Raw genomic sequence first — 13052 nt, forward strand, 5'->3', positions numbered from 1 at the left:
CATCGTTTGTTGCACTATAGCCTGACAGTTTAGGAAATATTTATGAAATTTTTTCGTGAACAAAAAAAATGTGATCGTTAATAGAATCATTTATATCAAATTGAAAATATTCTTGTTTTATAATATATAAGTTGTAGAGCATGAGAAAAATTTTTTGAGCAATATTTTTCGCACATTAACAATTAATTCGAAGGAATGCAATATTTTTGACAGCTTGTAATAATTTTTAGTTTTTTAAATGCAACAATAGATCAATGATCCAAAGAAAAGTTTAAGGTATGACAGATAAATGAAGATGTCACCTTTAATAAAATGACAAAAAAATTTTTACTCGAAGGATTCAACGACAACAATTTACAATAAATGATTAATGTACACGATTAGAAAAGACTTTTTTATAAAATGCGTCAAAGCATTTTCCTATTTTTTTCTTTTTATGTTTAGTTATTTTTTAGCTAACTTAATGTAACTAATGTAAATGACATGTTGTAGAGGTTTCTAAATTGACAGCTTGATTGGGATTTATCAAAAAATTAAATCCGAAAATGTATGAATTCATAGAAAAACGACTCCATAAGTAAACGATAAAACGTTAAACAAAAAAAAACAGGAAATTTGCTGTTTAGAGAAGGAAACTGCAAAAAGTTGGATGTATATACTGCGTATAAAGGAATTGTGTAATAAAACTATGAATGACTTTTATCATCTTCTGATACGTCAACGTCTGTATAATCACAGGATCTGGAAGACACTGACGACATGCTTGCGGTGCGACCTTAAATGACAATAGTTTATTTTTTATATATGAAAAGAAATAAATTACCATTAAGATAACAAAGAGGAGGGGGCGGAAAGCATAATTTTAGAGGGGGCTCATCCTCTTCAGGATTTCCTGAAAGCATGCTAGTTGAAGGTAAAGAAGAAGTTTCTTTTATATTTGTTATTTTTTCATTTGTTATTGCTTTTTTTTTTTTTTTTTTTCGTCTCCCGAATTCGTCAAATGATTCTAAAAACGATTGAAAGTGAATAAACGAAAATTGTTAGCGCAGTACCTTCATCTGACAAATGTTGCTGCTTATCGTGTCTAAAAAAAACATTCATTAATTAAATTCTATATTTGAAGACTAGAAAGTGGTCTAATTTATATCCATTTCACTTACGGGTCTTGAAGATCGTAATGACCTCCAGCCCTCCCTGTTCGCGGTGATTGGGTGTAGGAAGGCTTCATAGCATTACAGACATTACACTTGTCTCGCCTAGCCCAATTTATATTGCCGCAGCTAAAAAAAAAAGACACTTTATTAGCTGTGACCTTTTTTTTCCTTCTCAACTCTTTCCACATGCTGGCTTACTGATTACAATGCCAATCCCCACGTTTGAACAAACCTGAGTTCTTTCCCGGAATATCGCTGTCACCTTTAGTCAGAGTAGAATCCAGAGCTAGGATCCGACAACAATATAAGAATTAATGTTTTTTTTTTGTTTGAAATATGGTTTAACGCAATCATTTTATAGGTAGCGTAACATATTAGAAATATTTTCATAATAGGGTGTACCTCGTTTGTTTTTGATTGCTCCACATTTATTACACCGTGTTCGTTTGGCGAAATTAACCGTGGAACAACTTAAACATATCCAATCACCTTCACGTTGCGACTGAGAAGATGCATTATGAGAAGATCCCTGATTAGTTAAAACAGAAGTATTAATAAATGGATCTCCTTGATTGATCGTTGAACGTTGTTGATGACCTGATGATGCAAACGACATGTCACCAGCCGTCCATGCCTCAAGATCAAATCCCCCAGCCATTTGTGCACCTAGTATTAATGTAAAAAAAAAATGATACGTGAAACGAATTTTTATTTATGAAAACGCACTGTAAAACTCGTTTGGCATGGAGACTTTAAATAATATATGCTTCTATTTCAATACCTTTTTTTGCTTCGTAACTAGTTACCAGGAATTTCGGACCCTTCAGTCACTGGATTATGTGACAGTGAACGTTTATTGGTAAAAATGCATGAACTTTCAATTTTTTGATGCCAATGATTTCAAGGTTGTGAATTAAAAAAAAAAACTAAAAGCATCAGTAAATGACACAATAGATAAAAATTTTTGTAAGCATGGTTATGGAGGACTTTATTGAATAAATTCTCTAAAACAATAACATGTGATTTTATAATGAATACAAGATTTTTTTTTCTCAGTGTCGGATAACCGTGTCAAAAATTGTACGAAAAATATTAGTTATAAAGAAACATATAAGAAGAGTTTTATGAAAACAATTGTTGCTGGTAGTAGCACTGATTAACAATACTACACATGCTTCCTTACGCTTTCTACTGCACAATACTGTAAATCGGGACATTTAAAGAGCAGAAATGTCATTTAATTTTTTTTTTTGTACCCTATATTCACAACAAGAAACTATCTAAACTGTGTTAGGTAAAATGAAAAGATCAAGTTTTTTAGGTCGCCGTCGTCATGAAGACGACGATGAACTCGACATTTTCGCAACGTGCGCTGATTATAGCAACAATAACATTTATAATTCTTCGGATAGAGATTCTAGTGCAAACGAAGATCCTTCCACGGATTCAGATTTAAGTGATGATGACATTTTAAATGAAATTAATTTAGAGGAAAACAATAACCAAAAAGTATGTGATGAAAAAAAAAACGCACATACACAAAACAATAGCTCCGAATCACAAAAAACTTCTCACGGTGCTATAACAATCGTTTCACCTGATAATTCTTCGAAAAACATAAAAGAGGTTTTAAAATTGAACGAGGGAAAAGAGACTGATACATACTACGTAAACAGCACGGATGAGAGAAAGGATACTCCAACCGAAAACCATAAAATCAATAATGCGTTACCAAATAATGCAGAGAAGTCTTACAAAACTCACGAGAAACGGTTCCGTCGACGTATGAGAGGTAGAGGTGGTTTCGAGTCTGCCAACGGAAGAATCTGGGACAGGGAAACTTCAAAAGATAAAGGTTTCCGATATCCTTCTTATTTCGAACATGAGGATCGGTTAACTGAGGTACCTGAGGATTCGTCAACACGTTTAAATCAGGATCATTTAAAGAAAAATGAAAACATGGAAGCAAGAAAGAATCTGTACGTTTTTCATTTTTTGTACCATTTTTGTTTGAGCATTGAAATGACATGATAACATTTTTGTAGAACACACTCAGCCAATCATTTTAGTTCCGATCGTCAAGTCTCCAAAAAAAAAATCGCATCTCAAGACAAATGGCTGCATGACCGTTACGAACAATTATTAGATACAACAAAGCCAACGCCTGATTTAAAAAAAAAAAATAGAAGGAATCGTTCTCATCGAAATTATCTAAGTACATCTACCAAAAACATGAGACCTGTGGAATCGGCGAAATCAGGATAAGCCTATGTGAATTAGATATTGTTGAAAACCTTAACGCGCAACGTTATATACTAATGTCCAGAATTGCCACCGTTAACTATCTTAACAAAGACGTATGCTAGTTTCCAAAAAGCACCTGGTCTCTTCTAGCAGCATGATACTCGTCTGATAATTCTTTCTTTCGTCTTTAGTTTATCTTGACTTGCTTTTTTACGATATTTTGAAAATTTAATATCACCAATATTTAAATTAAAGAAGAAACTCCGTTGCTCAGGTATAATAAATATATAGTAGTAATTGGACCGCTGTGAACGCTTTTCTTAAGGACATACCTATGTAACTTCTTACTTGTTCAACATTAGAATAATTTAAGATATACGTTAGATTTAAACTAGTTTTCAATTTCTTAAGCAAGACCTTTTAGTACCATTCTCATGGTAGTACATAATTATCAAAAATTTTTAATGATAATTTAATGTAATAAATTTGATAAAATTTAATAAAAAGAAATTTTTTTAAAACATTTCGTATTCTCTAGAATTACGTAAACAAGATGACTATGTTCAGTATTTCTGTCAAAACGTTAATAAAAGTATATAAGTTTTTACCGTTTTGAATTCCATGAAGACTTTTATAAAATATTTTCTTCATGATTAAATTTTGCACGTGATTGTTTTTAAACAGTCTTGTAACTAGAATCTTTAGAAACTCATTCGACGATAAGATATATCACTTGTTTTTTTTTATCCGTCAGATAATTGGTAAATCTTTGAAACTTAGCATGTATTATAGTTTCTAAAAGAGATAAAACATTGATGAATACACTTTTAGAAAATTTTCAATTTAAAAAAGATTGTATACAGGTATTTAACACTACAATTTAAATATCGTCTCTATCTTTTTAGAGAATTCGTGCCGCAGAGTGGTAACTTTGTATTCCTAGTGGATTATGACATAGAATTGGTTTTAGAAACAAATTTATATTAAAAAAAACATTCAGAAATAAAGCGATTTGTATGAAGAATTCTACAATCATGAATAGATGGTTTTTAATAAATATTTGATGAAAGCTTGTGCACGAAAAAAACGTTATAGAGAACTTTGATATAATGTTAAACGTTTTTTTAAATTAAATTTTCATTACTACTCAAAACAAGAAAAACTCAGAATCAAGTTTTTACATATTAGCGAGAAAATTACAAGGCAACTTTTAAATTTTCCAGTTCTGTTATGCGTAGATACTTTTCCAACGTTCTAGACCACCCGGTTTACAAACCAATTCTTTATATAACATCAAAAAACAATAAATTTAAGATTGAAAAATGAATTTTATTCTTGATATTGTTGACTACAAGTTCAGGCCGAGTTAAAAAAGGTAGCTTTTTTAAAGCATAGTTTGTCCTGTAGTCGTCGTTCAAAGATTGTTTTCAAACGTCATGGGGTTCTGATGATTTAAGAAGCAAAATCACTATATAAAACTTTATTTACATTAAAAATATGTAGAACTTGGTCGTTTTTCCATAAAAAAATATCTGTGTTGCCCATTCAAAAGCAACAGAGTTCATGTGTAAAAAGTAAACTGACACATATTTCTATTGTAAATTGTTTTTCTAGCAAAAACGATTTATTTTATCGTATTAAAAAGCAAATGTAATTTTTTTTGACTCTCCAATTGTGCAAGAAGTTTAAAAATTCAACAGTCATATTTTCTATCATCTGACTCCCGCTCCTAAGTGAACGTTGCAAAACAATTTTACTATGAGTTTTTTTAATCCACTATAATGAGGGTAATATTGAAGCAGATCAATTATTTTTATACAAGTATATGTTTTATGCTAATTTTGTTTCTCGGTAGTAGAATAGTTAGTGTTTCTGGTGTCAAGGGTTTGCATGCAACATACGGTCTAGGTGAGGTAGCGTGTCGTCTTTTGATAATTGACGTTAATACGTGTTAAAATCATTAATATGCAGCAATCCTCAAAAATAAAGTTGGTCTTCTACAAGAATTGAATGCTTCTGTTGCGTCAACCAAAAGTAGATTTGGATCCTTGTCATCGTTTTCCGGGTATAAAAAAATAAAACCAGCGATAATTCCATGCTCAGGTTTTTCAATCTTATCAAATTCTTGTGTACTTTTTACTTGCAATGATTGACAGAGTGTATGAAAATACTTGATAAATTTATATCACAATGTGCTTTAAATGAAGGTTTCTTGAAACCCGTAATATCGGTAAAATAATGTTAATGAAGACATACCTGTAATGTTTTGTTATACTATACATACATGTATACGTAATCTAGCTACGAGAATTTTGTGAAACGTCAGTCTCAGCAGATCCTTCTTTTACAGATCGTGATGTACGTGAACTTTTACTGTGTCTTGTTATACAAAGTTTCATCTTTTAAATGGAGATTCTGAAAATTGTTTATACAGTTCAAATACTGTTTAGAGCTGGGGAAACGTCTTGCCAAAAAAACAGGAGCTAATTTTGCTGCATTACACACAAACAACCATGTCATGGGTACTGTTAGTTTTAAAGTATTTAATTTCATCACAATACATTGATTTTATTCTGCAGGATCTTGCTCCGCCTTTCTAAATGTAATAAAAAAAGTTTTTAGAAGTAGAGCGTGTTCATTGTATTTTAATTTTGTAGATGTGCCACGAACATGGTGGAGGATGGAGATGTTACTCTGGACTATGTGACGAATTAGCAGCTTGCACTGGTACTTATGTGCAACGGTTATAACGCAAGACGTAGACATTTATTTTTTTTGTTTTCAGATTGTCCTTACGTTATGTTACAGCTAGCTCCCCAGCAACCTTTACAACCTGAGGTTAGATATTACTTTAAATTTTTTTTTGTCCATTAAAAAAAATTTTATTAGATTTGTGCTGACCGAGGTGAATGTTTCATAGGGTCAACAACAAGCAATAATGGGTATTGTGAATGTGACAACCCTTTTCGCGGCCTTGCATGTGATCAATACGTAATTCACAGTACCACTGATATTTAAAAAATTTTTTCCATAACAAAACCACAATTAAAAAAAAATCTTCTAGAACATTTTATTGTTAGGCAGTTTACGTTTGCAATTGAAGTATGATAATTACCTTTTATATTTACACTGTATACACTTAAAAAAAAATAAATTGACGGATTTTCCTAATAAATTGGCATGCACATATTTGAAACTGGTTTGTGCATAATAACTTTGTCGTAAAATGTATTTGTGTTTATTTTTATTTGTCTTGTATAAGAAAACTCATTAAAGCTTTATAAGAATCCTCAATGCTCGACACTACAAGTATGTAGCTAAAGTTGTCAAAATATTATATTACCTTATTGTTTACTACGTTCATTTAACGTAGCATTGTGGAAAGTAGTAACTATCGATATCACATATTGCACAGGACAAATTAAACATAATAGAAATGTAGTCACCCATTCTATGTTTTGCAGAGGTATAAAATTTTATTTACAGTGTATGTTTATGGTTTTTTTCAAGAAAAAATTTTGACTGATACGTAATCGTGTCTGAAACTTTGACTTGTTAATACAAGGCCTTGCATTTTATTTGCTGATGTCATGATTATACCTTATAGATCATTAGTAAGATATATTAAGGTCGATATAATTTTCATGCATTACGAAGTGTGAAACGCATATTTTATGTCGAGCCTTAATTAAACAAGAAATTTATAAACAAACGTAAATTGAACTTTGCTTAGTGAAACCGTGTATTTTTACTAATTGTTGGATGTTTGAATGTAATACAATGTTTGATACGGATTTAGTATCTGTTACACAAAGTCGAAAAACACGATTGTAGTGTCCCTAAAACATGTTTTCTGTTATGCTAAACTATAAAACATGTTTGTCGACCCTCTCATGAATGTTAATTTGCGTGATTGTCGCTAAGAAGTCGTTGCATTTATACTTGTTTATCCATCTAGAAAAAATCAAGTAGTATATTACTTTGTATTTTTTGTGTTTACATTATTTATCGCTTTATCAACATTTCTGTACTATGAAGTATTTTTTCTTTGTGACTTTATTAGCCGTTATTATCAATTCCATACATATAAGTTACTGTCTTCAGTTTACCGAAGTCAAAGAGCAAGGAGTTTTTCTTATTGAATATAGTGGAAAAACGACAGATACCCCAATGAAAAGTAGAAGAATCCCATCGCTAAGTGGTTTATCTCTTAACGTTCATCCAACTTTCTTCACTTTGAAAGGTTCATTTTACTTTTGTGTTTCATCAAGTACTTCTAAAATATTAAATGATCGCCGAGGTTTAACTTGGATAACTAAAAATCATGTTCACTCCTCATTCACACTATTCAACTGGACATTTTATGAAGCTAAAAATGGGGACGATTTTTTACAAAGTTCTTCTATATTGGATCATGGTTCACAAAACGAAACAAAAATTTTGGCAGAGCTTTTACCTAAAGGGGGAACTAGTGAGGAATATAATACGCGTTATTGTTACGTTCCCGATCCAATGTCACTCATTAGCGATGAAAGGGATGACTCAAGTAAATACAGAATTGATAAGCAGGTGATTGGTACGCATTACTTTGAGCCAATAGTCAATGCAGTCGTTCATTATGGGACAATTCCAATGACAGAACTTTTGGGTGAGTGGAAACTTCCTATTTCCGCTGTTGCCGGTCCAATGCATTTGGTCGTTACAAATAGCATGGAAATGGTTTATACAATGGCGTTTAAAGGGAATCCAACAAGTGTCCGTTCATTATTACCACGTTGTATTGAGTTTGGGTTATTGGCTCGCTGTTTTACGTACATATACCTTAACAGTGGCAATACATCGTCTCATTTTGAGCTTACGTTTCATCGACCAACAGAAACCCTTACGCTTCCAAAACAGGGAGAAGAAATTTTTTATTTTCTGATGAATTATCAGAATTATCTGTATTTTGACACAAACGCAATGGCAAAGAGTGAAAATGATACTCTAGTTGAGAATACTGAAGTTGTTAGTTTTTGTATTTACAGCGTTAAAGATTTGACTGTTCTTAAGAATTCCGATGTGCTTGTGAAAAACAGTGGATCTTTTAAAACAACACTTTCTAATTTATCCAGGCGTCATAGCCGAACAAGTTCCCAAGCTATATATAGAGGAGCGCAGAGCATTACTACGTATGCTATGGGACTGAGTTATGATGTGGGATTAAGTGATCCGCTGCTTACGTGGTCACTTGAAAGCAAAAACGTGTCTCAATTTGACCATGAAATACTAAACTCAGGACAATTTGTAACTCAGTGTCGTCTCATTTCTTTTACCCCCCAAGATCTTCCCATTAAAGAACACATGTTTCAAGATGTTCTTATTACTAGAAATTATGTGGAAAAAATCGAAATGAAATTTCCACATAACAATGATTATATCAAAATGGTAGCTGTTTCTCGGGCCGCTCATATTAGAGCAGTTGCACCTCCCGACGGTATCGCAGTTTCCGTACAAACAACATCACGTTTCATGTTGGTGGATGTTGTAAAAGGTTGTAATGACACTACTTTAGTTGAGGTTGAGGACCACGTTGAGAGGAATGAATATGTTTCTAGTAGTATCTATAGTGACCAACACGAATCCCATGAAAACGTATGTCATGATCTTTTTCTTCCACTAGAAAGTTCTTATCGACCACATACTGCATTGGACTTATATGTATACCAAGCCAATCAAACCCGTCCTATTCTAGGAACCAGTGGTGTTACAGTTTCGATAGGCACCCGAATATGTTTTTCTTTAATAATTCTTATATCGATGGTTGCAAGTTTTACATAATTGATTGGATGTTTTCCACATTTAGCATTTAGCATTCAACTTTCATACTAGATTTTGACCTGTTTAAATTCCCTTACTAATTATTAAAGATGAATTTATATTTTGACTTTTTTGGTAACGCAAAAAAAAGTTTTCACATTAAAAATGTTTTTGTACTCAATTATGGCTTGCTTTTTGTAGCTTATTATTTTTAGAAAGTTGTTACAAAAATTATTTTTACAAATTAGACATATTTTCCTTACACAAGAGGCGAAACAATGTAAAAAAAATTTGTGTAGGAATTTGCATAAATTTAAATGTTAAACATTTATTCTCTTTTTTTGACACTTTTTTTTTCATTTATAAACGATAACAGATTTTTATAGATATGAATTTTTACCTTGGCAAAAACTCACTAACATAGCGAATGGTATCATGTCCAAAAAATTTTGATACCTTGACAGTTTACGTTGAATTGTGTGCTTTGTAACTAGTTAAAACAATATTCGTCAATATAAGTTGCAAGAAATGATTTAAAATAAATAACAAAGTTCCCTCCAGTTATTAAATCGTCTTTTTTTGCTAAAAAAAAGCTTTCTTGATTGGGAATCTCAAGAATGAGTATGTATTATAAAAACGTAGAGACTTGAAAAATTTTCACGTGGGTCATGCAGAACTATAATATAAGTAACTTGAAGCAAGATTTTTATAATCGCGATTGACATAAATGCCAACAAACATTAATTTTTTATATAAGGTTATTTTTATTTGTGATCCAAGTTGCAATTAAAATTTTCCATCTCACTACCTTAATACATAAGAGTTAATTATTTATTTTGTTCATTACGATCTCACTGTTTTATTTACATTAGGAAACTGTCATTTTTTGTTAATGATTTCAGGTTGTTAACATGATTTTTTGATCAACAATTTGAAGAATTTGGATCATGTCATGAGGTTTGATTTTGCAGGTGGCATTTTAATTTTTTTGAGTTTTTAAAATAGGTAGGCATAATTTGTACGCATTGTTTAGCCGGTGAAAAATTAAAAATGCATGAATTATACAGTAAGTCTTCAAGCGTAAACAACTAGAAGTATAGCACTATCATTTTGGTTATTCGCAATTCTGCACAATAAAAATTTTCTCTTTCATATAAACAATTTTAATCTAAATTGAAAATTTACCATATATTGGGTTGTGATAGATGTTAGATCCTGCTTCTTGTAATTTTTGGCAATAGACTTTAATTGACCCAGATTTCAGTAAAGTACTACTATTACATGGAGTTTTGATATAAACCATCTGTAGCATAATTTGTGCGTGGTGTTCAGTGAGTAATGTGTTTGGTATTTTAGTGTTTTATGCTACCTGCTTTCCGTCAACGATACATTTTAAAAAGACATTGACTTTTAGACTAATAGGACATTACAGTTTGTTTTCCAGGTTGTTTTGAAGAAGCAAATTGTTTCTTTAAATGAAATATTTTGAATTGGGATAAACCAATTATTCAATTAGTTTTTAAACATAATTTTTTCCTTGTTAATTCTAAATAGGAATTTTTGTGAAAAATTCCAAAATATTTCAAAAGTTATCGTAAGTATGCCCAGTGGTGTTTCGCTAATTATGTCGAAATGCTTTTGTGCTAAAAAAATTTTGTGTTTTAGATAATGATATGGTAGAAATCACAATGTAAAGCTAATTCAAACTGATGTTAACCTATTACCTTCAACTTTCATTTTAAAAATCTGCTACCTTGGTACCTAGTAATTGTTGTAGAATAATATGTTTTCAAATGTAACACTGGTAAGGATCTTTAATCACAAATTGTTAATTCTATATTCTCAACTGCAACTCGTATTTTATAAACTTTCTGACCTATATTTTACTTCCCAACCACAAAAAAAACCTTTGTTAAAGTCAATAATATTTTTCGTCTTACGACAATCATAGTATGCTTTATAAAAGTTTTTAATTTTAATAATACCGTTTGATAAAATAATTTAAATTTCTATAATACACATAAAATGTACCCAATCGTAAATCTAGAATCTAGAGGGATAAAAAAATTAATTTGAGTTTATAATTCAAAAAAAGAGAACTATTTTGATCAGTTATAAAAGAAAGTTCATAACACGGTTAAAGTTAAAAGATGCGATACAATTTAAAATTATGATCATGTCGATGACTCAGATATACATTTTTTCAAGTGTCTCATTCTAAGGATTAATTTCACTGTTTTTTATAATCTGTATTTTATTATTTGAACCATGCTAAATGTCTTTGTGCGCAGTCATGTAAAAAAACAATTTGCTTTTTCCGCTGTTAAATACAAAAGATAGAAAAACTCAGTATTTATTTTATAAAGCCGTATTTTTATTTAACTCTTAGTAAATATGATACATTTAATTCAATATTTTGAAAAATTCTTTACCTGCCTTAGACAACGGTTTCCTTTGCATATAAATTCATCACCATAATTCATGTTTCAATTTTTTCTACGCTTAAACCAGCAAATCTCAAAATTTTGTTTCTTTTACTAAAAGGTTCCAATAGTACATTTTTGTATCAAAACGCTTAATGAAGCTTTCTGGTGATATTCATTATCTATTTTTTAATTGATGTCACTTTTAACAAAAAAAAAGGAATAATTTGAACGAATTGTTCATTGAATAAATCACTGTAGGCTTAAATAGAAAAAAGAACTAATACTATTTATTAGTTTTCACCGAGTTCCGGATAAACAATATTTCTTGAAGTAATAGTGCGCTAAGAATAATTTTATTCATCACTTTTGTCATTAGTTAATTTTGGTTACGATAATAACAAAAAAGCCTTGTGCAGTTTGGGTTATATTATTGAAAGTTCATGTTAAGACATACAGATGAATTATTTTTCAGAGTTGTCGATGAAAAAAAACAAATTATCTAGTTTTTTAATTAATCTGATTTTACAAAAACCTTGTGTCTGTTCTTTTTATTACTGATACCATTCAACGTTAACATTCTAAAAGTTGTAACACATGTAAACAATGGAATCGAAACGAAACCGTACAGCTCCCCTTTTTTAACTAATGACTTATAAAACAATGAAGAACAACGCAAGAACGCTTGAACATTTTTTTTATATCTCAGATACTCTTGCAAGAGAGTCACTACTTTTAGGAACCTCCTGCTCTGAGCTATACCATTTGTTGGACCTCTGCATGGATTCAAATATTTAATAAAAATTATTTGTGAAAAAAAGACGGATTCAAAAGATATACATTTCTACCCATTTTTTAATCACAACAATATCAAGGTTCCTTTTAAGAATATATAGAAAATTGTACAATATACGAAATTAAAGTAGTATTACTATAGTGTTGTAGTTTTGCAAGTTATTTAAACGTTTCAAATACGGTAATTATCTGTTTCTATACATCTAAACTCTCTATAATTAGTCGAGAACGTTTTGTTATTGAATCTTATAACCTATTTGACAAAAAACCACGTGATCATTTTAATAATAACAAACCATTTTGGGTAAACACGATTAAAAATGCTGCCAACTCATTGAAATGAAAAAAATGTATTGCCATGTTAGTTGCCATTTCTTGCAAAATGTTTCTTAGTAAAGTCAAATTCAAAGTATCGTAAGCGCCTTGCACAAAAAACAGGCTAAGCAAGCACACAGAAGACCGCTTAGGTCAATCAGCTCTATCAATTAACTCTTAAATAAAGACCTATGGTTGTGTTCAATAGAAGGTTTAACAAAATACTTTAAAAACAATTTCATTCCGCTGATTGGTATCAAATAATAATAACATGCACGGCAAGTAAAAGTATTATTTTGTGAGAGACACTTTAGTTGCTGAA

At 30.8% G+C, this 13052-nt stretch overlaps 3 protein-coding genes and 1 long non-coding RNA gene across 7 annotated transcripts; 3 read left to right on the forward strand and 1 right to left on the reverse strand.

The window, feature by feature from the left end:
* Nucleotides 1-495: 495 nt before the first annotated feature.
* LOC128883906 (zinc finger Ran-binding domain-containing protein 2-like) lies at nt 496-2169 on the reverse strand. Of its 2 annotated transcripts, none has more exons than XM_054136770.1 (7): nt 1936-2169; nt 1557-1820; nt 1353-1440; nt 1161-1280; nt 1053-1084; nt 824-1006; nt 496-775 (listed from the first exon to the last, which is right to left on the reverse strand). In XM_054136770.1, the coding sequence occupies exons 2-7, from the start codon at nt 1810-1812 to the stop codon at nt 687-689; spliced, it is 768 nt and encodes a 255-aa protein (XP_053992745.1). In that variant the 5' UTR covers nt 1813-1820; nt 1936-2169; the 3' UTR covers nt 496-686. The 2 variants fall into 2 exon arrangements, with proteins under 2 accessions (XP_053992745.1, XP_053992744.1); XM_054136769.1 differs by having other exon boundaries at nt 1881-2169.
* A 284-nt stretch (nt 2170-2453) lies between these two features.
* On the forward strand, nt 2454-4206 carry LOC128883913 (uncharacterized). Its single transcript, XM_054136779.1, has 2 exons — nt 2454-3133; nt 3200-4206. The coding sequence occupies exons 1-2, from the start codon at nt 2454-2456 to the stop codon at nt 3417-3419; spliced, it is 900 nt and encodes a 299-aa protein (XP_053992754.1). The 3' UTR covers nt 3420-4206.
* A 324-nt stretch (nt 4207-4530) lies between these two features.
* Nucleotides 4531-6542, forward strand: LOC128883679 (uncharacterized). 3 transcript variants are annotated; one of them, XM_054136296.1, is made up of 9 exons: nt 4531-5306; nt 5370-5501; nt 5555-5628; nt 5700-5756; nt 5833-5920; nt 5978-6000; nt 6056-6125; nt 6184-6236; nt 6288-6542. In XM_054136296.1, the coding sequence occupies exons 1-9, from the start codon at nt 5180-5182 to the stop codon at nt 6414-6416; spliced, it is 753 nt and encodes a 250-aa protein (XP_053992271.1). In that variant the 5' UTR covers nt 4531-5179; the 3' UTR covers nt 6417-6542. The 3 variants fall into 3 exon arrangements, with proteins under 3 accessions (XP_053992271.1, XP_053992272.1, XP_053992273.1); XM_054136297.1 differs by having other exon boundaries at nt 5165-5306; nt 5370-5463; XM_054136298.1 differs by lacking the exon at nt 4531-5306 and having other exon boundaries at nt 5323-5463.
* Nucleotides 6543-10145: 3603 nt separating this feature from the next.
* Nucleotides 10146-11176, forward strand: LOC128884370 (uncharacterized). Its single transcript, XR_008459367.1, has 3 exons — nt 10146-10263; nt 10642-10791; nt 10863-11176. It is a non-coding gene; the product is annotated as an uncharacterized LOC128884370 (long non-coding RNA).
* Nucleotides 11177-13052: the final 1876 nt, after the last annotated feature.

Source organism: Hylaeus volcanicus, unplaced genomic scaffold (assembly GCF_026283585.1).
Source record: "Hylaeus volcanicus isolate JK05 unplaced genomic scaffold, UHH_iyHylVolc1.0_haploid 12237, whole genome shotgun sequence".
NCBI classification, from domain to species: domain Eukaryota; kingdom Metazoa; phylum Arthropoda; class Insecta; order Hymenoptera; family Colletidae; genus Hylaeus; species Hylaeus volcanicus.